Consider the following 21,396-nt stretch of genomic DNA (forward strand, 5'->3'; position numbering starts at 1 on the left):
GCTTTTGATTACATCTAACTTTGATCGAGTTATAACTTTTCACGTTGCTGCCTGAATTAACACATATGTTCTAACATATTAGAACCATTATTATCCATTGAAAGTAGCTGATGGTCTATGGACAGCTTTTTTCTTCACGCATTTTCCTTTCTACTGTTTTTTTTAATACATTAATTGTTAATGCTCTATTATAATAATTGTTATGTAGCAGAAATGTCCACAGTTATCTGATAGGCATTATCTTTTCATCTTCAGATATGAATATAAGGTGTCAGATTGGAGGCGAGTCTATCTTAGTTATACTTTGATAATAGTGTAGTTAACTCATGGTGAGTTCTTACCATCTTTCTTTAATTTGAAGTCATGGTAAACAGCAATGGCAAACCGTTTGTGGGATTGAGGAAGAGTCTAGTTTTGCAGAGCTGCTGTCAGAATTCAGTTAGTGATGGAGAAAACAAGAGGGATTACGAACACTACAAAGAAGAGAAGTATAGGACACTATTCTTTTTTTTTTTTTTTTTTTGTGGTACACGGGCCTCTCACTGCTGTGGCCTCTCTCGTTGCGGAGCACAGGCTCCGGACACGCAGGCTCAGCGGCCACGGCTCACGGGCCCAGCCGCTCTGCGGCATGTGGGATCTTCCCGGACCGGGGCACGAACCCGTATCCCCTGCATCGGCAGGCGGACTCTCAACCGCTGTGCCACCAGGGAAGCCCAGGACACTGTTCTTGTGTCCTTGAGTTTATAATCTAATTCCAGAAAGAAGACAAACATAAATGAGATATCTAAAGAAGATTTAAGTAACAGTTGACAAAGATTTTATAAAATGTGATTAATTGCCAAGTAAGTTTTATAGGCAAAAAAAGTGGAACTTGATAATCTTGTTTCCAATGTAGGCTATTATAGTACTTATCACACTGTACCATAATTATTTTTAAACAGTCTCCCAGTGCTGTGCTATCCTTTTGTAGCCCCTAATGGCTACTTAAATGTAAATTAGTTAAAATTTTATAAAGAAATTCAGTTCCTAGGTTTTACCATACACATTTCAAGTGCACAGTGGCCATATGTGGCTAGTGGCTTACTGTATCGGACAGTGCAGATACACAGCCTTTCTGTCATTGCCAGGAGTGCTGCTCTGTAAAGTATGAACTCTTTGATGGTATTCATTTTTTTATTGTAATTATTTAATAATGCCTGGTATTATTAAGTTTCAGTAAATATTTGTTGAATAAATGCTATGATTAGATAAGATATTTCAGAGGAGCTAAACTTTTAGGGAAGTGCTTTTTTGGGGGGGAATTTGTTTATCCAAGTGACTAACTAAGCCTTTTAAACCGAGAATATGGTAAGAAATACTATTGTAGAATGAATTGGGTGGGCAGAAGTAAGGACTGACATGCTTAAGAGTGCTTAAGCTTTTAAGTAAAGCAGGCCTACTTTTCTGACTACAACTTTGATTTAGAGTATGACTTTAGGCAAGTTAGTAAACCTCTCAAGTCTCAATGCCTTCATTTGTTAAATGTGCATAATATTTTAGAATGAACCATACACAAAAGCACTGTGCTTGGGTTAAGTGGTGATTGAGGGAGTGCTCATGTTTAAAGGGCTTGGAAAGAAGAACCATTAAGAGATACTTACACAGATTATGACCTCACCAAGAAGCTATTTATATGAGGGAAATGTTTCAAATCAAAAGGACAGGAGCTTAGAAGAGATCCCGTTTATAATTTTTGAAATGTCTGTTTTAGGAACTGAAGATTTTTTAGCACAGTTGTTTCTCTAATATGTTGTTATATCTTTTTAGACCCTCAACTTTGTGGAGCATTCCATTAGTTGTAAGGAGAAATTGAATAAAAAAAATAAAATTGGAGCTGCCTTTACTGATGATGGCTTTGCCATGGGTAAGCTTAGTGGAATTGTTTTCTCATGAATTTTATGTTTACCTTACAAGGGATTTTTCAAAATGTTTGCTTGAGAATAGAGCTATGTGCTCTTTGTAGGTTTGTTTTTCACGAGCTGTGTTTACTGTTTATTTTTTGGCTGGGTCATCTGATTGTTATTTATACTGCTGTTCATGCTCCTTTGGTATTGCTAATCACTTAGAGTGGTTGGACCTAATTATTTAGGCTTTGTTTTTGTTGTGGTTTTATTTACAGTTTGAGCATCTTGTATTTAGTTTCCCTGTAGCTTCCTAGTTGTTGTCTATTTAGCAGTGGAAGTTTTTCCCCACCCTTACAGCCCTGTGTTATCTCCAGGTGATTTTCATAGCCATGTTATTTCTTCTTGATTGGCCTTTTTTTTAGTTCTTTATATGTTTTTAAGGAGGAATTAAGCCATGTTGCTAAACTGATTCATTTGTGCTGTAAAATGTAATTTGCAAGAGGATTAATTCAAAATGGTTAGCTTAATTTTAGGAATTATTGGTGGAGTAGAATATAACTTGTCTACACATTGTAATTTCGTTTTGGTTTTGCTGGTGACTCTAGGTGTGGCTTATATTCTGAAGCTTTTGGATCAGTACCAGGAATTTGACTCACTTCACTGGTTCCAGTCTGTTAGAGAGAAGTACCTGAAGGAGATAAGAGCAGTTGCTAAGCAACAGAATGTGCAGTCAGCTAGTCAGGATGAAAAACTACTACAAACCATGAATCTCACTCAGAAGCGACTGGATGTTTATCTACAGGTAGAGTAACAGATCTGCTTTGACTTTTTATTTTTTATTTATTTTTTATTTTATTTTTTTTTGTGGTATGCGGGCCTCCCTCTGTTGTGGCCTCTCCCGTTGCGGAGCACAGGCTCCGGACGCGCAGGCTCAGCGGCCATGGCTCACGGGCCCAACCGCTCCGCGGCACGCGGGATCCTCCCAGACCGGGGCGCGAACCCGGTTCCCCTGCATCGGCAGGCGGACGCGCAACCACTGCGCCACCAGGGAAGCCCCTGCTTTGACTTTTTAATATCTATTACTTCTTGATCACTGACGAAACATAAATTATATTGAAACTCCCATTTTAACAAGTGAGATGCATAGTGGTCATAAGAGTATATTTTTAAATGAATGGTATTTGGAAGCCATTTGACTCATATCTTAAAAAATGGGTGGATTACACAGTTCAGTTTCTGTATTTGCGATTTGCACTCACTAGAGCTTTTTAGAAATAATGAGATTAAATATAATTTTGATGTTTTACTGAAGTATTTTCAGCTTTTATTTCTAATTTTTTTTAATTTACTTAGGAATTTGAATTGCTCTGTTTCTCACTGAGCAGTGCAAGAATTTTCTTCAGAGCTGACAAGACTGCAGCTGAAGAAAACCAAGAAAAGAAAGAGAAAGAAGGTCAGTGAGTGGCTTAAATTTGGAAAGACCAATAAATCTGTCTTTAGTAGTAGACACGAATACCCCATTTTATCTAGTCATATTTTTCTTTTTGAAAAATAATATAGACCTAGAAATGTCTTTTTAAAGAAGTAAAGCCTAAGGGGATCATTTGTGAAACTGAAAAGAAATTTAACATAGTTTATGCATTTCGTTCTGAGATAACTCTTTATTCAGTTCATCTCTTAATTTAAAAAAAATTTACCAAATTTAGGGTTTTTTCTTTCACCCTTCAACTGTATCAGATAAGAAGGAACAAATTAGAGGAGGAGACTAAATGTTGGCTTAAGTCAGAGCTGCTGATGACTAGACACTGACTGAATGTGTGGGACAGGTGATTAAGGAGACATAAAATAGTCAAGGCCATTTCAATGTCACAGTAATAGCCTCCTGTGCTCCTCCATAGCCAGGCCTTGGAGAATTAGAGAGCAGTAGAGCCATAATAGCTGATAGTCATTAAGGAGAGGATTCTGTCCATTATATTCTTTGTGGGTGTAAATTGTTCAGCATTTCATACTTAAGGGACCCTCCTGGTACATTTCTCTCAAACTTGAAATTTAGCAACAATTGTCTTCCCTGAAGAATGGATATTTCCTTTTTTTCTGTTATGGAAATTATGTAACTTAGGTTTCCTCTTTGGAAGCTTAAAACTAGGTACAGCAACATGACAGGTTTCATGTTTGCTCTTTTTCCTTTTTCTTACTTGTATTTCACAAATCAAGAATAAAAGATACTTCATAAAACGTGATGTTTTTATTAATCTTATTTTGCCAGTTAAATTTTAAAATAAATGTTTTTCACACTGAATAGAGGTGATTCATTTGGGTAGACCACTTCTATCAGTTACCCTATTCCCTGTTGATAATGTTCCATCAGTATTACTTATTAGCATATGCAGGCATTTTTGGAATCTAGACTGAATAATAATCGTGTTCTTGAAGAATGATTGCCGGCTGTTACCTGGAAGATACTAAATATTTATTAAATAAATAAATATATGTGTTATGTTTGGGTTCATTTAAAAATAATATTTAGCAAAGCCATCTGGAAGAATTTGAGTCAGTATAATCTAAATTGTGAAGAAATTGAGTTATTGCTTACGTTCTGCTCAGGCCTTTCATGATGCCAGAACCTTGTCTCCAGCCTAGGTAACTAGGAATATTCTGCAGGTGGATTGGCCATTTACTTTAAGGCCTAAAGCATTAAGACAAAACAAACATTTCGGTCTCAGTGGAGCTCCTTGCTTTGGACTGCTGTTCTTAAGGCGCTCTCTAGGGTTTTGGGTAATGTATGTCACCCACATGCCTGATACTGGGTGGTGGTTCTGTTTTAGGACTCTATTTCAGCTAAAGTTTGCTCAGAGATGTCAAAGTTGCTGAAAACATTTAATAGTTTTTCTCTGTTAATGAAGTGTGTGTGTATATATATGTATATATGTGTATATATATATATATGACATTTTGCACAAAAGGCAGAAATTCATTTTATCACAGTCATAATAAAAAAACTGCATTTAAAAATAAATTATAAATACAATTGGAAAGTTATTAATTCTGGAGAGTTTTATATGTGAATTTGTAACCATGTTTCTATCAATAATAGCACTATAGTTTCTTGGCCCAGCTGGGGGAATGTGCAGTGTGAAACCCACCTCAGATGCAGTTTTGCTCTCTCACAATTCTACACCACTATTACAAACCAGTCAAAACAATTACATTTGCAATGTTTAGCCTAGATTTCTAAAAAATTAAGGTAAATAAACTACATATAATTTGTGATATTAGAGAAACATTTGGTGGATGTAGCATTTTCTTAATTTGAAATTTAGCAATATAGTCCTTAATTTTTTTAGTCCTTCTTAATTTTATTTACTTAATTCATTTTTAAAAATGAACATAAATATGTCCATTATTTTCACTCATGCTTCCAGAAGAGACTAAAACAAGCAACGGAGACCTGTCCGACAGCACTGTGTCTGCAGATCCTGTTGTCAAATGATACTGATGGTATGCGTTGCCCCTATGAAATCATCAGAATTGTATATGAAATGGATGTTAATAAGCTAATAACCAAGTGTTTCCTGGGTCACATCTCTGGGAAATATTTAGATGCTGCAGCTCTCTAAGGCAGTGCTCTAAAGTTAATAAGTCCATTCTTCTTCCAAAGGCTCTACTTTTCAAAGGTTGAGAATGAGATTTTAAAATCAGATTTTTGTCTGGACTTTGGCTAGATGTGCCTGGGAACAGTTATTTGAAATGAAGTTTTAGAAGGGTTAACTTAAATTCCTAAACTGCCACCTCAGACCTCTTGTAATCTACATGAATGTTTATAATTTGTATTTGTATAGGTCTTTGATCCATATTTGTCTCAGTCATTGGAAATTCAGTGCATATACTATGTACAGCCAGTAATGTTTAAACAAAAGGAATTGAGCCTGAAATTCATGAAGCATACATATCAATATTCTTATAAAAGGGATATATGAAGATGGTTTTGATACTAGAGGTGAGGCACAAGTGTTATGTACTCTTTTTGTACAGTGTGAACTGATTCATTGTTAATTTCATGTGGCTCACAAGAGCTGCTGCTGTCTGTGGTGAGATATTTTATAACTAGTTTACATTGCTTTGAGAACATTTAACCTCCAAAAACTGCTTTAAATTTAAGATTTACTTAATACTCAAGGGGGAAGAAAATACAGATAAAGCCATAGAGTCCTGCTTGAAGCTTTACTTTTGGCTGAAGGCATTATGTATGATAGCAGAGAAAATTGAATGAATTCTTATTTCTACATCCAAACTCAGGTTTCTTCTACATTAGGTTGAACTGAAGTCTTGATGATGGTTTGGGCAGACTTTTTCTTTAAACCAAGTATAATCTAAGAAATCAGATTAAGCACTGTGCAGGCTTTTAAAAAATTACCACTGTGAGAATAAAGTTCTAATAAACTAAATCACTTACTGATTTAAAAGGTACAGAAAGATTTTGAGTAAATTTAGTTCTTGGCAAGCTATTAGCTTTATTTTTGTAAAGATTATATCAGTTAAATGGTTGATCATGGCCTATAATCTTTTAATATAATACAATGATACCTTTACAGTGAAAACAAAAAAGTTTAAAACTTTATGTGTAATACTAACATCATTTTAGGAAATAGTTGATTTTTCCATTGCACTTGCCTATTAAGCATTTCTTTGGGTAAATCCTGCAAGTAATTCTAACATTGTTGTTTGATTTCCAGCTTTTGGAACGGGTGTACAATGCCCTGTCTGTATTCATTGATCACGGTCAGGGTAACTTTCCCAGCTCAAGATAACACTTTCACTGTTAAAATTCAGAAGAAACAGAATAGGTAGGAAGTGTTTTTTGTTTATTATGTAAACATGGCTTACAGAGTTATGTACAGTGGATGGATTAAAGGCATTTAATATTTGTAATTTGTACTAACTGTAGAAATGGCCCTAAAGCATGCTGCATAATTAATAATTTATATTTTCATTGTTGTAAATGTTTATATTAATATCTTGCATTTGATTGTATCAAATTGGTCACCGTTTCATAGCACCAGTATTGTTTTTTCTGTTTTTCTTCTCTAACTTCCCTAAAATCATCTCGTTTAATAGAAATTCTAAATAGAAGAGAATCAGATGTCTCTGTCATTATCCCCACACGTCAGTTATTTTATCAATACTAGATAGAGTTCACATGCTAACTCCATGGATACCTACAATTGAGAAAAATGTGACAGATTATTATTTTGCCTTTAGTTCAAAATAATGTCACTGCAGTCTGGATGAGGTATAATAAGTTTACTTATTTGAAATAAAATCTCTGAAAAGATCAGGCATATTTAAATGCTGTTAAAAGTGCAGAGCAACAGGGCTTGAGTGTTTTATACCTAAGTTGCTGTACACATTTAGATGACAGTTTTCCTTGCTAATGTATTAATGTTAATATTCTCATTTTTTTCAGACATACTGCAGTTTAAAAATCAGTGTGAGCATTTGTTGTAAACTCACAGAAAACTTAATGTTCAGATTCTCAGGAATTAAGGACTAACCATAACATTGTCAGTTCTAATTAAATTTTATAAAAGATGGCAAGTTTGTTATCTCCATTAAGTGGGGCTTTCCTCTTCCCCAGTTCTAAGAGAATACAATATGCATTGATATAATAGAACATTAATAAATATAATTTCAAAAATTTACTTCCTCTGAATGTTTATGTTCAAAATTGAATGTCTTAAACCAGTAGTTCTTAATATTGATCTTTTTGGAGTTCCCTTTGATCTAATAGCGTGTGGAATCTCTTTAAAAAAATACTTGCGTGCACATAGGCAAAATTTCAAGTATAAAAGTGGTACTGGCTCCTCTTTGTGTATCCCAGGTGGACATTTTGTTTTCTTTCCTTTTTATATTCTTAATCTTTTTATTGCTTGCAATTTTCAAATAAAAGAACCCACATGAATGTTTAATTTTAAATCTTAATCCTGGGAAGGGATCATTAGTTTGCAGTGCTGTAGTGCCATGTGCAGTCATGACTTGAACTGAAACAGTCATAATAAAGGAGAGCCTTTTAAATACTATGCTGGAGAAAATGTTCTTGCTCAAAAAGTCTGATTGCTGCTCCTCTTCTGAGAAGAAAAGTTTGCAAGGTTGTGGGAAAGATGAGACAATACCATCACATACATTGTCACGTTACTCTTTTATGTTGGATTGGTCAAACGTAGACTTTAACCAATTTTAATAATTTTAGTTCTTCTTCCAGCTTAAGGTGCAAAAGTTTCAGACTGATGGTATACCTTTTCTTAAGAGAGATTTAATGCTACAGTTTTTTGGTTTTAGATGTTAGGAACAATTTAACAGGTTGTCAAAGACTTCAGTTTTAAAAAAGGAATCCAGAATAAGTGGGTCTGTAGAGATTATGTGAAGTCATAGGACTGTGCAATGAACTCATTCGAGATGGTGATAGCAAAATGAGAGTTTGGTTTATACAAAAAGTTCTTATATACTGTATGAAACGTCGATTTGGACAAGTATATGGATATTTCCCTCTGTTGTAATAGTTTGGTTCTTCTTTACCACCTAGTTTACCGGATAGCGCCGGTTGTTCCTGCCAGTGGAGACATACTCAGGAAAGTAGATGAAATTTATCTCACAATCAGTGCTGATCTGATGTCGTAATTCTGGGATCACCTTTAAGGACTGTACATTCTGTAGTGTAGGTAAGATCTGTGTGTATTGACACATTCTTTGGTAATGCCCTCATTATTATTAACCTGAGGGAAAAACAGTTAGCACTTCTGTACCCAGAAGCACCAACTATATAAAATTAGTATTACAGTAATCATTACAGAATGTGTACAAAAGGTAATAAGGCATTAAAGATGCACTTTTAAGTTGATGTACTGAATATCTGAATAATCTTCAAAGATTCATGTATTGAGAGAAGCATTTGGAGATTGCTTTGTCTCCGGTTTTCTCTGTGTGCTAGTAATATAGCACATAGTGGTTAGAAGCGTAGATTTTGGAGCCAGACTGTGATTTGAATCCTGATTTGCTGCTTACAAGGTTACTTAACCTTTCTGTGCTTCATTTCCTCAGGCATAAAATGGTGTAATAATATAGCTCATAGATTGTTTGAGGATTTAATTTGTATAAAGCACTTTATTAGGAAACTACTATAAATATTAGCTATTATTATGATTGCTCCTACAAGCAGAAATACACTTGGCATATAATTATTAGCTGTTGAAAAGTTTGAAGATAAACTGTCTGTATTTGAGTTGGTCTCATAAAAACTGTTTCTCTCTTTTTTTTTTTTGCGGTACGCGGGCCTTTCACTGCTGTGGCCTCTCCCGTTGCGGAGCACAGGCTCTGGACGCGCAGTCTCAGTGGCCATGGCTCACGGGCCCAGCCGCTCCGCGGCATGCGGGATCCTTCCGGACCGGGGCGTGAACCCGTGTCCCCTGCATCAGCAGGCGGACTCTCAACCACTGTGCCACCAGGGAAGCCCAAAAACTATTTCTTTGTAAATGGCTCAGCTAAGTGTTGACAGTGTAAGGCAGGTCCGGCTCTTCCCTAACGGTAGTTCTGACAGGTGGCTAAACGACCAAAGGCAATGCTGGGAAGTGAAAATTGGTGAGGCTAGCTTATTTATCCCAGGGATGCAAGGATTCTTCAATATACGCAAATCAGTCTTTGTGATACACCATATTAACAAATTGAAGGAATAAAAACCATATGATCGGGCTTCCCTGGTGGCGCAGTGGTTGAGAATATGCCTGCCAATGCAGGGGACACAGGTTTGAGCCCCGGTCTGGGAAGATCCCACATGCCGTGGAGCAGCTAGGCCCGTGAGCCACAACTACTGAGCCTGCGTGTCTGGAGCTTGTGCTCTGCAACAAGAGAGGCCGCAACAGTGAGAGGCCTGCACACCGCAGGCCATTGTTTTTCGATTTGTCTTAAAACTGCCTCCAGCTTTTAAATTTCTCTTCACATTTTTCTTACTCTTTCTGATATGGGGCTGCTTTCTGCCTTTCTATTCTTTAATTTTTCATCTTCTATCTTTCTCATCTTCTACTGCCTGTCGGAGCAGTTTTAGAGTTTCTTCCTCATCAATTTTAAATAGCTTCCTGAATAACTCTTGTATTGTCTTCATTCAGATTATGTATTTATATTGGTGGGTAAATGAAAAAGGCAACAAAATGTAAAATAAAACACCACTCCCACTACTGGGCGTATACCCTGAGAAAACCATAATTGAAAAAGAGACATGTACCACATGTTCATGCAGCACTATTTACAATAGCCAGGACATGGAAACAACCTAAATGTCCACCAACAGATGAATGGATAAAGAAGTTGTGGCACATATATACAATGGAATATTACTCAGCCATAAAAAGAAACGAAATTGAGTTATGTGTAATGAGGTGGATGGACCTAGAGTCTACACAGAGTGAAGTGAAGTCAGAGAAAAACAAATACCGTATGCTAACACATATATATGGAATCTAAAAAAAAGGTTCTGATGAACATAGGGGCAGGACAGGAATAAAGAGGTAGATGTAGAGAATGGACTTGACATGGGGAGTGGGAAGGGGAAGCTGGGACAAAGTGAGAGGGTAGCACTGACATATATACACTACCAAATGTAAAGTGGATGGCTGGCGGGAAGCTGGGAGATAGCACAGCGAGATCAGCTCGGTGCTTTGTGATGACCTAGAGGGGTGGGATAGGGAGGATGTGAGGGAGGCTCAAGAGGGAGGAGATACGGGGTCGTGTGTGCATATGGCTGTTTCACTTTGTTGTGCAACAGAAACTAACAGTATTGTGAAGCAATTATACTCCAATAAAGATCTATTAAAAATAAAATGCATGCTTAAATCTTCAAAACAAAAATCTCATTTTCCACCCTCCCACCTTTCATTTATATGGCACTTATTTTCAGAGGGCCTTAATGTGCATCAGTACACATTTAAGTTGAAAGTCACCCACTCTTTCTAAACTTAAAAATTTTATTTAAAAATATGATGCATGTACAAGAGTATATAATATGTATATACTGTTCAGTGAATGAAAATAGAATGCTTGTGTAGCCACCAGGTAGGTTAAGAGCTTATTGTTACCACCTTAGGCGCTCCCATCATTCCTCCTCAGGTCTCGGCTCCCCTTTCTACTGCAGAGGAAACCACAGTGCACTGGGCTTTTCTTTGGGGTTACGACCATCTATATTTTTAGAAACAATATGATGGTGTTTCGCATGTTTTTGTAAAGTTATTATAAATGTATTCTGACTCCTTCTTTGTCATTTTTTAAATTCATCAGTGTTGATGCGTATAGCTATATAGTTTATTTAGCTTTATTTCCCTCATATTGTGTTACATAAATAGATACTTAGTCTGTAGGTTAGATTTGGGTTATTTCCAAATTTGGGATACTTTGAATAGTGCTGCTGTAATTGTCATTGTATGTGTTTCTGGGTACGTGTGTTGAGTTTCTGCAGTGTGTCACAAGTGAATCTCCTAGGTGGTAGGGCCAGGTGTACCTGCAAGTTCATTGGAGAGAACGCTAAACTGTTCTCCCATCCCAGCAGTAGGTGAGATTATTCCTCATTGTTCCATCCCTACCAGCAGCTTAATTTCCGCAGTCTGTAGTCAGTATCTGTGTGGTTTTAATTTGCATTGCCTTGATTTTTATATGATTGAACATATTTCTGTTTAAGAGCCCTTTTTATTTTTTATTCTATGAAATGCCTTCATGACTTCTATTTTTTTCAATTTATCTTTTTCTTATTGTAGGAATATTTTGTATATTCTGGATACTAATTTTTGTTGGTCATATGTGCTTGCTGAATATGCTCAGTTAATTTTGTGTTTTCGTTCTGTGTTTTTTTGTGAAGTTAGTTTTAATGTATTGGATTTCAGTCTCGGTTTTTCATGGTTTGCAGGCTTTGTGGCTTAGTTAAGCCACATTGTTTTGTTTTTTTTTTTGGTAATACAGTTGATTTACAATATTGTGCTAGTTTCAGGTGTACAGCAAAGTGATTCATTTATATATATATTTTTTCAAATTATTTTCCATTATAGGTTATTACAAGATATTGAATATAGTTTCCTGTGCTATACAGTAAATCCTTGCTGCTTATCTATTTTACATATAGTAGTTATATATATATATATATATATATATATATATATATATATATATATACTAGTATTTGTTATTCCCATATTTCTAATTTATCTACCCCACCCTGCCTTCCCCTTTGGTAAAGTTTGTTTTCTTGTCTTAGTCTTTTTCTGTTTATAGATTTATATTATTTTTAGATTCCACATATAAGTGATACTATATGGTATTTGTCTTTCTCTGACTGACTGACTTCACTAAGTATAATATTGTCTGGGTCCATCCATGTTTCTGCAAATGCCAATATTTCATTCTTTTTTTATGGCTGAATAGTATTCCATTGTGTGTGTTTGTGTGTGTGTGTATTTATATATATGCACACCACATCTTTTTTTTTAGCTAGTTGTCTGTTGATCGCACCTGGGTTGTTTCCATGTCTTGGCTATTGTACATAGTGCTGGCTGAATGTATCTTTTAAAATTAGTTTCCATCTTTTCCAGATATATACCCAGCAGTGGGATTGCTGGATCATATGGTAGCTCTGTTTGTTTAGTCTTTTTGTTTTCTATAGGCCACACATTATTAAAATTTTTTTAATTAAAAAGTTGATTGTAGTTTCTAACAATGTTGTTCTCCTCCTATCCTGAACAATTCTAAGCAAGACTTCAGGGGACTGTGGCTCTTGAATCCTGTCAGAACTTACTGACCTACGATTACAATACAGAAATTTATAAGACATTAGTTAACACTGAAGTCATGATTTTATGGTGTAAAATTTCATACTGTTTTGACTAGCTCACTGTGTCTCTGATGGCGCACACATTATAGAAGTGGATTCCTCAGTTAAACCCTTTAACCTAATTTTGAGTTGCAAAAGTTATTTTATTAATCTGCCATTTTAAGAGCAGCACCTTTTAAGAACTTGGCATTGAGATCACGTTATTCCACTCATGTTGCACAGTACATCCCCTCTGCTGTGATTTCATTATGATGTCCTGGTTTTTCTTTTGGGAATTAACTGTTAGAGCTACAGAACCAACTTTAGTTTCTTTTCAGGGATGTTCTAGAAAATAACCACAAAAAGCAAAAGAAATAGAAAGATAGTTTTTATTTGCTAGCTTTTATTGCTAGGTTAATTTATTACAAAGAAAGTGATATTTCTGTTGAACTTTGTTATAATTAAACATACTGTACCAATTAAAGATCATTATACTTGTTTCCTAGTGGGCTGGGATGCCTGGAACCAGACATGCCAGGGTGGAAATAGGAACTTTTATACCAAGCCCCATGGCCAGCTGTGCTTCAAGTGAGTTTTAAAGTTAATTTGTCCCTTTAAGGAGGGTCTGGCTCAGAAGAAACAGGAAGTGGTAGAGCTGCACCCTGTCCATGGTGATCCACCCCTAAAAACAGTATCTAAAGGACCATACACTTCTGAATGCTGGTTCATTAAGGTTCCACTGTAAAACTAAACATCTTTTGTGGTACTCATCTGCTTGTCTGTCTTTTTATTGCATGACGTGTGAACATTTACCGAAACTAGACCTGCATTTCTGCTAGTGCTCAAGCCTCAAAGCACAGGGCTCATCACCTAACTGCACAAATTAATGCTATTAGGTCCAATTATGAGACAAACTTGATTATAAATGTACAGTTTTCAGAATGACAGGCACTTAAAGCTCATTAAGTAAAATACAAAAATAGATTATATTAATAGGAAATATTTAGTGTTTATCAAATTATAAATCTAGGCTTTTACCATTTTTTGAAAAGATACTGGAAACTGAAAAGAGATGACACTGAAATAAAGTGAACGCATTTTTTCCATAGCTTTCATTCTGAGCGCTGAACAATGCAATCTAAGAAAAGGACTTACCACAAAGCACCTAAGATAACATTTGTAGATGGGTATGTGTTGTCAACCATTTCTTACTGTTTCCCTCCCAAGTCTCAGTATCAAGGCATCAATAGTACGTTCCACAAGCGGCTGTCAGCATTCTGAGACCAAGTGGTGTGCCTGTATGTATCAGAGAAGTTGAAAACCCTTAAGGAGGTAGCTCTCCTTCCTGGGTGCTCTTCACCCAAAGGCGCAAGAAGGTTATGCTTCAGATTCTGCGCCTCTATTTTCACTTGGACTTCCATCATTGTCATCTGGTTGATCGTTTAACAGTACATATTTTCCATCATTGGTTAGTGGTATGGACAGCATTAATTGAGCCAATGCTTCTGGATCCTGAAGTTATGGGAGTTTAAGAAGGAGAAAAGAAAATGCTTAAAATGCACTTAAAACCCCTTTGGCTTGGCTGTCAATTATGTTCTGTAATCTAGCCTCATTCCTTCTGACTCGTCTATGTGCGCCTTCAGGTGGGTCTCCATGAATCTCTAAAGAAACCCTCAGTTGAATTAACCTCCTCCAGAAACTAGGTCAAGTTTCTACCTCAGCCAAAATATCATTTACATAGCCAACTCAGAATCATCTTTCTGGAAGGAGTCCAGAGAGGAACTTCTCTCCCAACTTTGACCTTTGTTTTTAAACTCCATTTTTTCCTTTTACTCTATACCAAGAGTTGGCAAACTATGGCCATTTGGCTCACCACCTGTTTTTATAAATGAAGTTTTACTGGAACATAGCCATGCCAATTCATTTACATACTATGGCAGCTTTTGTGTTAACAGCAGAGTTGAGTAGCTGGCAACAGAGACAGTAAGCTCAGAAAGGTTTATTATCTAGCCCTTTACAGAAAGTTTGCCAACTCTGATCTACACCATAAAATACAAACTTGCAGGGCTCGCTGTTTTTTCATTACGTTGGTCTTAGTCCTTGATCTCTCTGCCCCTCCCTGATAGATTAGAATTGCACAAGTACGATACCCACTAGCTATTCAATACACGTTACTATTTACATTAATTAAAAAATTTAAAATCCAGTTCCTTAGTCACACTAGCCACATTTCAATATGCATATTAAATAGATCTTTTCCATTACTGCAGAACGTTCTACTGGACAGTGCTGAACCAGAAGCCCCCTGGTTCACTGCTGTAATTCCAGGGTTTTTCTTATACAAAATTTAATCTCAAAAATTAGTTGGGTAAATGAAAGATTGCAAACTGCTGATAGACAGGTCTGAGAGTCTTCATTTCCAATAAGCTTCCAGGTAACGTCTCAATGTTGCTGGGTCTGTGACCACTCTCAGGAGTAAGGCCTTAGAGTGCGTGGTAGACGCTGAGGGTTGTACCAGCTTCATTTGAAAGAAAGGGAAGTCTAGCCAACAACAACAGCAAACAAAAAACTGATAAAACAGTAGGAGGTACAGCACCGATACTTACTAAGAACTCTACGTGTTACCAGTGACCGTGGAACTAGCTGATCAAAAATGCCTGGTAGTTAGAAGGCTTAAAAGGAAATCCCAACCTTGGCCACCCTGCCTAGCGAGCATCATTTCCCTTTTTGAGAGAAATAAGTGTAAAGATAGCCTTTTGAGTTCTGTTAAACCAGCACTAAAATGCATCTTACCTTCTGAACCTCAATGATTTCTTTTCCCAAATTAATAGCATAACATATCTGCAAAAGACAAGAAAAGTAGTGTTTGGCAAAGGCAGAAAAGGATAAAGAATTTTAGAAAGAAATGTGATTATGAGAGTACAACGAGGCCACTGTCTGCTCACATCAGCATGGGGACAGAGGACCTGGCTCTAGGAGACTCATCACACAGGGCTCTGAACACTAGCGTCCACCTGTCCTGGTCTCCTGTTGCCGGTTTGTGCATACAAAAAATACCCAGGTTGGGGCTTCCCTGGTGGCGCAGTGGTTGCGCGTCCGCCTGCCGATGCAGGGGAACCGGGTTCGCGCCCCGCTCTGGGAGGATCCCACATGCCGCGGAGCGCCTGGGCCCGTGAGCCATGGCCGCTGAGCCTGCGCGTCCGGAGCCTGTGCTCCGCAACGGGAGAGACCACAATAGAGGGAGGCCCGGATACCACCAAAAAAAAAAAAAAAAAAAAAAAAAAAAAAAAATACCCAGGTTAAGTGAAAACTGAAGCTATTAAATTGTTTAAAGTTCTTACCGGGATACGTTTTTCCTTTCTCTCTTAACCATATTTAACCACTGCACGTTCATACACAGTGGTAAACAGATACTTCCTAAAAGGAGGGTTGATTCATTTTGGTTAATTCTAAGTAGTGAATGCAGTTTTTCACACTAAAGAAAAGAACAGTTTAGATGTACTTTCCTGACATCTGCTTCCTTGGTTTGCTCTCTGAGAATAGATTTTGTCCATTGTAACTTTTGCTTTACTTTTTAAAAAAAGAATAAATTTGAGGGGAACTGCTTTAAACATTTCCTGATAGCTCTACTAAACACTTACATTTCACCATTAAAGTTCTTCATTCACTCTTATTTTGGTTGATATGTATTTTCCATAAGGAAATTATACTCCAGTTTTCTTTCAGTGGGGCCTTACTAGGAGGTATTATTATCTAAACTACTCAACGGGGACCTGAAGAATAGTCAACTAAATATCCAGGGGGGTTGTGTAAAATAACCCTTTAAGTATCTTTGTTTGGGCTGAAATATTATGGAATCTTACGATGAAGAAAATAACAAGACCTTTTCGCCTTCTGAGTTGCTTTCAAAAACATATGTGCTCAGGGACTCTCCGCCTGTGGATTCGGGCATGCGGACCACAAAGCCAACCAGTCTCTTGTTTTCTTGATGAGCGGCAAACTGGGTGACACTGGTGAGTTCAAACTAGAAAAAAATAGGAATAGACCTAATATCACACAGCAAACTGGAATGAAAAAACAGACAAGATCATTCTCCATGGCAAAGTCATGAAAAAAGTGCACTATTAGAGACATTTAATGTGGCAAATAAAATTTACTAAGTGCCTACTTTGTGTTTCAGGTGGCTACAAAGGTGAATTAAGGAGTAATCACTAAAATTAGCATGCATGAGGGTACTTACATTGGCCCTTGTCACTTGAGTCTGAGGATCTATCAACCTGAAATTTTAAGAGATTCACTGTATCACAAATGTTGGATAAAATTATACCCTTAGATGAGTTTGTACAAGTTCAGAATAAAATCACATAAAACCCCTCGAAATATGAAAATATAAGACCTGGTTGAGGGCGAGGTGAGATCGCTCCATGTGACGATCCAAAGGGAGCATGTGCCATGATTTCTGCCTTTGCTGAACCTGTGTAGTTAAACCTCAGGGTATCTTTTTTTTTTTTTTTTTTTTTTTTTGGTGGTACGCGGGCCTCCCACTGCTGTGGCCTCTCCCGTTGCGGAGCACAGGCTCCGGACGCGCAGGCTCAGCAAGCCATGGCTCACGGGCCCAGCCGCTCTGCGGCATGTGGGATCTTCCTGCATCGGCAGGCGGACTCTCAACCACTGCGCCACCAGGGAAGCCCCCTCAGGGTATCTTTAATAGAAGATTATAGCAAATAGAGAATTTCACAGTATTTTAGTGCTTATCCAAAAAGGCTGCATTATAATTCTCTAGAAAATTCTCCAGAAAATTAATGTGGATGGATCTTACTCCGTACAGCCTCCATCTCAGCACTTACTATCAGTCTGTTTCCCTTAAAGTACTGGATAAATGGATACTTCTACGTTTAACAATTTTTTTTTAAAACATGGGATAGAGGTGAGACAACAGTGAAGAGATTTTAACAAAACTATTCCCTATCAGTTTGGGTGTAGGAGGAGTAACTTTAAGAAGGTATTCTAGATAAATTCTTTAACAACATTTTAAGCATCATCAGTGTCTCTGAGAAAATTAACTGCATTAGAGAATTTACTGTTATTTTATATAGAGATAAAAATTTCTACTTTCTAACACATGGTATTGTGTATATAAATTATTATTGATTTGCTGTAAGTTTTGTAAGTGAAAGCAAAAAATCTGTTAAAAAGATGGTTATAATTCTGTTTATATGAAATGTCCAGAATAGGCAAATCTTATAGAAACAGCAAGATTAGTTAGTGGCTAGGGCTGAGCAGCTTGCAGGGGAAAAGGGAATAACTACTAACAGGTATGGGTTTTCTTTGGGGGGATGATGAAAATGTTCTAAACTGTTTGTGGTGATGGTTGCACAAATCTGAATATACTAAAAAACACTCTAAAGGGGCGAACTGTACAGTATGTAAGCTATATCTCAATAAAGCTGTCCCCCCCAAATGGTTACAATTTGAAAGGTATGCAGTTATACTCGTTAAAGCATGGTGTTTATAATCAGAGGGCTTAAGACTGAATTCCAACCTGGCTACTTACTTTATGATCTTGTGTAAGTCACCCTGACTTCTCTCAACTGCTTTGTAAAATTGGGATAAGACCCTCCATATTTCAAAGAGGTGGTTAAGAAAATGAGAAAACGTGTATGGAATTTTAAGGTACAAAGCTAAATAAATAAATGTTTATTTATGTCCCTATTAATGAGTATGAATTTAATGATTTTTAAAATTTACATCATCAACAATTTCCCTCAAGTTGGGATAACTTTATTTTGTAAAATTTTTCTATAAATGAAGATTTAAACCATTCATATCATATTTTGTGAGTAACTTTTAAGTTTGCTGTCTACATCAGGTAACCTGGATGTGCTTAAGATCTGATTTTCTGTGTGACTTCTAAATTGTCTCAAAACATGAATTCCCACACAAGGGTATGTGTGGTAAAATTTACCATTACTGATATTTAACACATCACAACATTGTACAACCATCACCACTATCTAGTTCCAGAACATCTGCAGCACCTCAAAAGGAAACTCCATACCTGTTAAAGCAGTCACTTCCCATTCTATTTTCTTCTCAGCTTTTGGCAGCTTCTCACTAATCTGCTTTGTCTCTATAGATTTGCCTATTCTAGATATTTCATATAAATGATCATACAATATGTGGCTTTTTGTGTCTTTCAATGAGCGAGCATAATGTTTTAAAGGCTCATCCATGTTGTAATATGTACCAGTACTTCATTCCTTTTTAAAGCTGAATAATATCCCACTGTATGTATATACCACATTTTGTTTATCTATGCATCTTTTGATGGACATTTGGATTATTTCTACCTTTTGGCTACTGCGAATAGTACTATCATATGAACACTTGTTTTCAATTCTTTTGGATATCTACCCAGGAATGGAATTCTATGTTTAAGTTATAGAGAAACTGCCAAATTATTTCCCACAGTGGCTGAACAATGTTACATGCCCACCAGCAATGGGTTCCAATTTCTCCACATCCTTGCTAACACCTGTTACTTTCTTTAAAAAAAAAAAAAAAAAAAATCCATAGCCATGGTAGTGGGTGTGAAGTGGTTCTGGATTTGATTTGCATTGCCCTAGTGACTCGACACTGAGCATCTTTTCATGTGCTTGTTGGCCAATTATATATCTTTGGAGGAATGTCAACTCAAGTAGACATTCTTCCATTTCTTAACTGGGTTTTTTCTTTGTTGATTTGTGAGAGTTCTTTATATATTCTGGATACTACACCTTTATTAGATAAATGATTTGCAGATGTTTTCTCCCATTCTGTGGGTTGTCTTTGCACTTTTTGGGATAGTGTTATTTGATGTACTACGGGGTTTTTCACATTGCTTTTACATATATTTACTCTGATCTTTTTGGTGGTGATTATAAGAAAGATTATCATAAGCTTTGTAGCTTATGAAAGCTTTCAATGCCTATGAAAGGTCCAGGACATACTTAGAGAAAATCTTTAAATAAATATAAGGTTTTATTCATAAGAACCTCATTCTCAGTAAAAGGTTTATAACAAATGAAAAGGACTGATTTTAATAAATGGAAGAAACTATATTCTGATTTTTGCTGAAGTACTAATTAACTTTTTTGAAACTACCATTTATTGAGGAATTTCTGTGTGCCCATCACAGCTGTAAATGTTTTACATGAATTAGCTCATTTATTCCTCATGACAATACTGTGGGGTGTGGATATGGTTGTTTTCATTTTATAGCTGAAGAGACCGAGGCACAAAGGTTAAGTAAACTTGCTCAAGTTCATACAGCTAATAAATGCCAAAGTCAGGAATAAGGCTCTAAAGCAGTGCTGCTGTCCCACAGAAATTTAATGTAAGCCTCATATGTAATTTAAAAATTTCTAGCAGCCACATCAAAAAAAGTGAAAACAGCTGAAATTAATACACTTTAATAGGTTGAAAATATTACCAGCTAGGCATATTATTAATTTAAAAATTATTTTGCATTCTTTTTTTGGGGGGATAGTATGAGATCTTAAATGTTTGGTATGTGTTTTACACTAAAACACTTCTCAATTCAGATGAGTTAGGTTTCAAGTGTTACATGTAGCTATAGTATTGTACAGCGCAGGTCTTAATGCCCATGGCAGCCACAGCTTGACTATCATTTGCCATCATTCATATGGATCTTATTACTTGAAACCACAAATCATGTAGTTAACATGACTTGGCTTCTTTATTTTCAGCCCAACGAATATTAATCAGATTTTCCTTGTGGTGGTCTAGTTATCTCAGGCAGGCTCATGTTCTGTTTTCATAGTTTTTAATTTTTATAAATAGTACTCTCAGAGATGGAAGAGAAAAAACAAAAACCCTTCCACTTGCAAGCTCTGAGATACAGAGAGTAACTCTCGAGTGATGGTATCTTTACGCCCAACAGGGTAGAGTTCACTCACCACTAAAGATACCAGTTGCTAAAAATATCAGCTTTTGTCTTTAAGGGCACTTCTTCTAGCCAATGTATCTTATAAAACCAAAATGTAAAAAACAGCAGAAACATGAGTAGCATCTTTACTTAATCTAATCAAACAATTCTACTGTGAACATTCTAGATGGTTAAACGTGCTTTCAAAGGGGAATCAGTCGAAGCTGTAGGAAAATCTGAAAATGAAACAATGTACCTCAGAGCTTGACTGGTGACCATCAGATGGGATTCTGTCATACGGAAGATGTTATGAATAGCCCGAGCAGCCAGTACTTGTCTCATCGCTTCGTAAATCACTTCAGTAGTGTTGTCTGTTTTAACTGCCATTGATCCCAAAAACCGAACTATAAACATCTGTTGCAAAAGAGAATCTGCAAGAGAGCATTTTCTGCTCAGGATCATTTCACTTCCTGCCTGTCAATGCACATACCAGAGGCACTTGTGCTGGTCTGAGAACAGGCTGAAGACCTTGGGTTTGCCTTGCTTTCTGGAGGGCTTTCTACCAAAACTTCTGAATACTCTGCTTTTATATAAGCCACAAATTGCCAAAGCTCTGAATCTCCTATTGTCCATATTTTGTCTGTTTGGAACTATTCATTAGACTAGAAAAGCACCTCTTTTTCTTCATCTATAAAATGAAACCACATGAACATCCTTCTAGCATGAAAACTCTCGGTTGACTACAT

At 36.6% G+C, this 21,396-nt stretch overlaps 2 protein-coding genes across 4 annotated transcripts in view; one reads left to right on the plus strand and one right to left on the minus strand.

Moving 5' to 3' along the window:
* The window catches only part of WASHC4 (WASH complex subunit 4), a 61,318-nt gene extending 53,376 nt beyond the window's left edge, over positions 1-7,942 (plus strand). The window contains exons 30-33 of the mRNA XM_024127307.3: positions 1,807-1,903; positions 2,489-2,685; positions 3,237-3,336; positions 5,306-7,942. Of these exons, the coding sequence (XP_023983075.1) occupies positions 1,807-1,903; positions 2,489-2,685; positions 3,237-3,336; positions 5,306-5,373 (462 nt within the window). The 3' untranslated portion in view covers positions 5,374-7,942. The remainder of the gene's footprint in view (positions 1-1,806; positions 1,904-2,488; positions 2,686-3,236; positions 3,337-5,305) is intronic.
* Positions 7,943-13,106: 5,164 nt separating this feature from the next.
* The window catches only part of APPL2 (adaptor protein, phosphotyrosine interacting with PH domain and leucine zipper 2), a 53,672-nt gene continuing 45,382 nt past the window's right edge, over positions 13,107-21,396 (minus strand). For 2 of the 3 annotated variants that reach the window (XM_007114302.2, XM_028490527.2), the window contains exons 17-21: positions 20,907-21,081; positions 16,964-17,000; positions 16,607-16,747; positions 15,517-15,564; positions 13,107-14,235 (exon numbers count right to left, since the gene is read on the minus strand). In XM_007114302.2, coding sequence (XP_007114364.1) covers positions 14,101-14,235; positions 15,517-15,564; positions 16,607-16,747; positions 16,964-17,000; positions 20,907-21,081 — 536 coding nt within the window. In that variant the 3' untranslated portion in view covers positions 13,107-14,100. The remainder of the gene's footprint in view (positions 14,236-15,516; positions 15,565-16,606; positions 16,748-16,963; positions 17,001-20,906; positions 21,082-21,396) is intronic. The other variant, XM_007114304.3, reaches the window with a different exon arrangement.

Source organism: Physeter macrocephalus, chromosome 6 (assembly GCF_002837175.3).
Source record: "Physeter macrocephalus isolate SW-GA chromosome 6, ASM283717v5, whole genome shotgun sequence".
Classification (NCBI taxonomy): Eukaryota; Metazoa; Chordata; class Mammalia; order Artiodactyla; family Physeteridae; genus Physeter; species Physeter macrocephalus.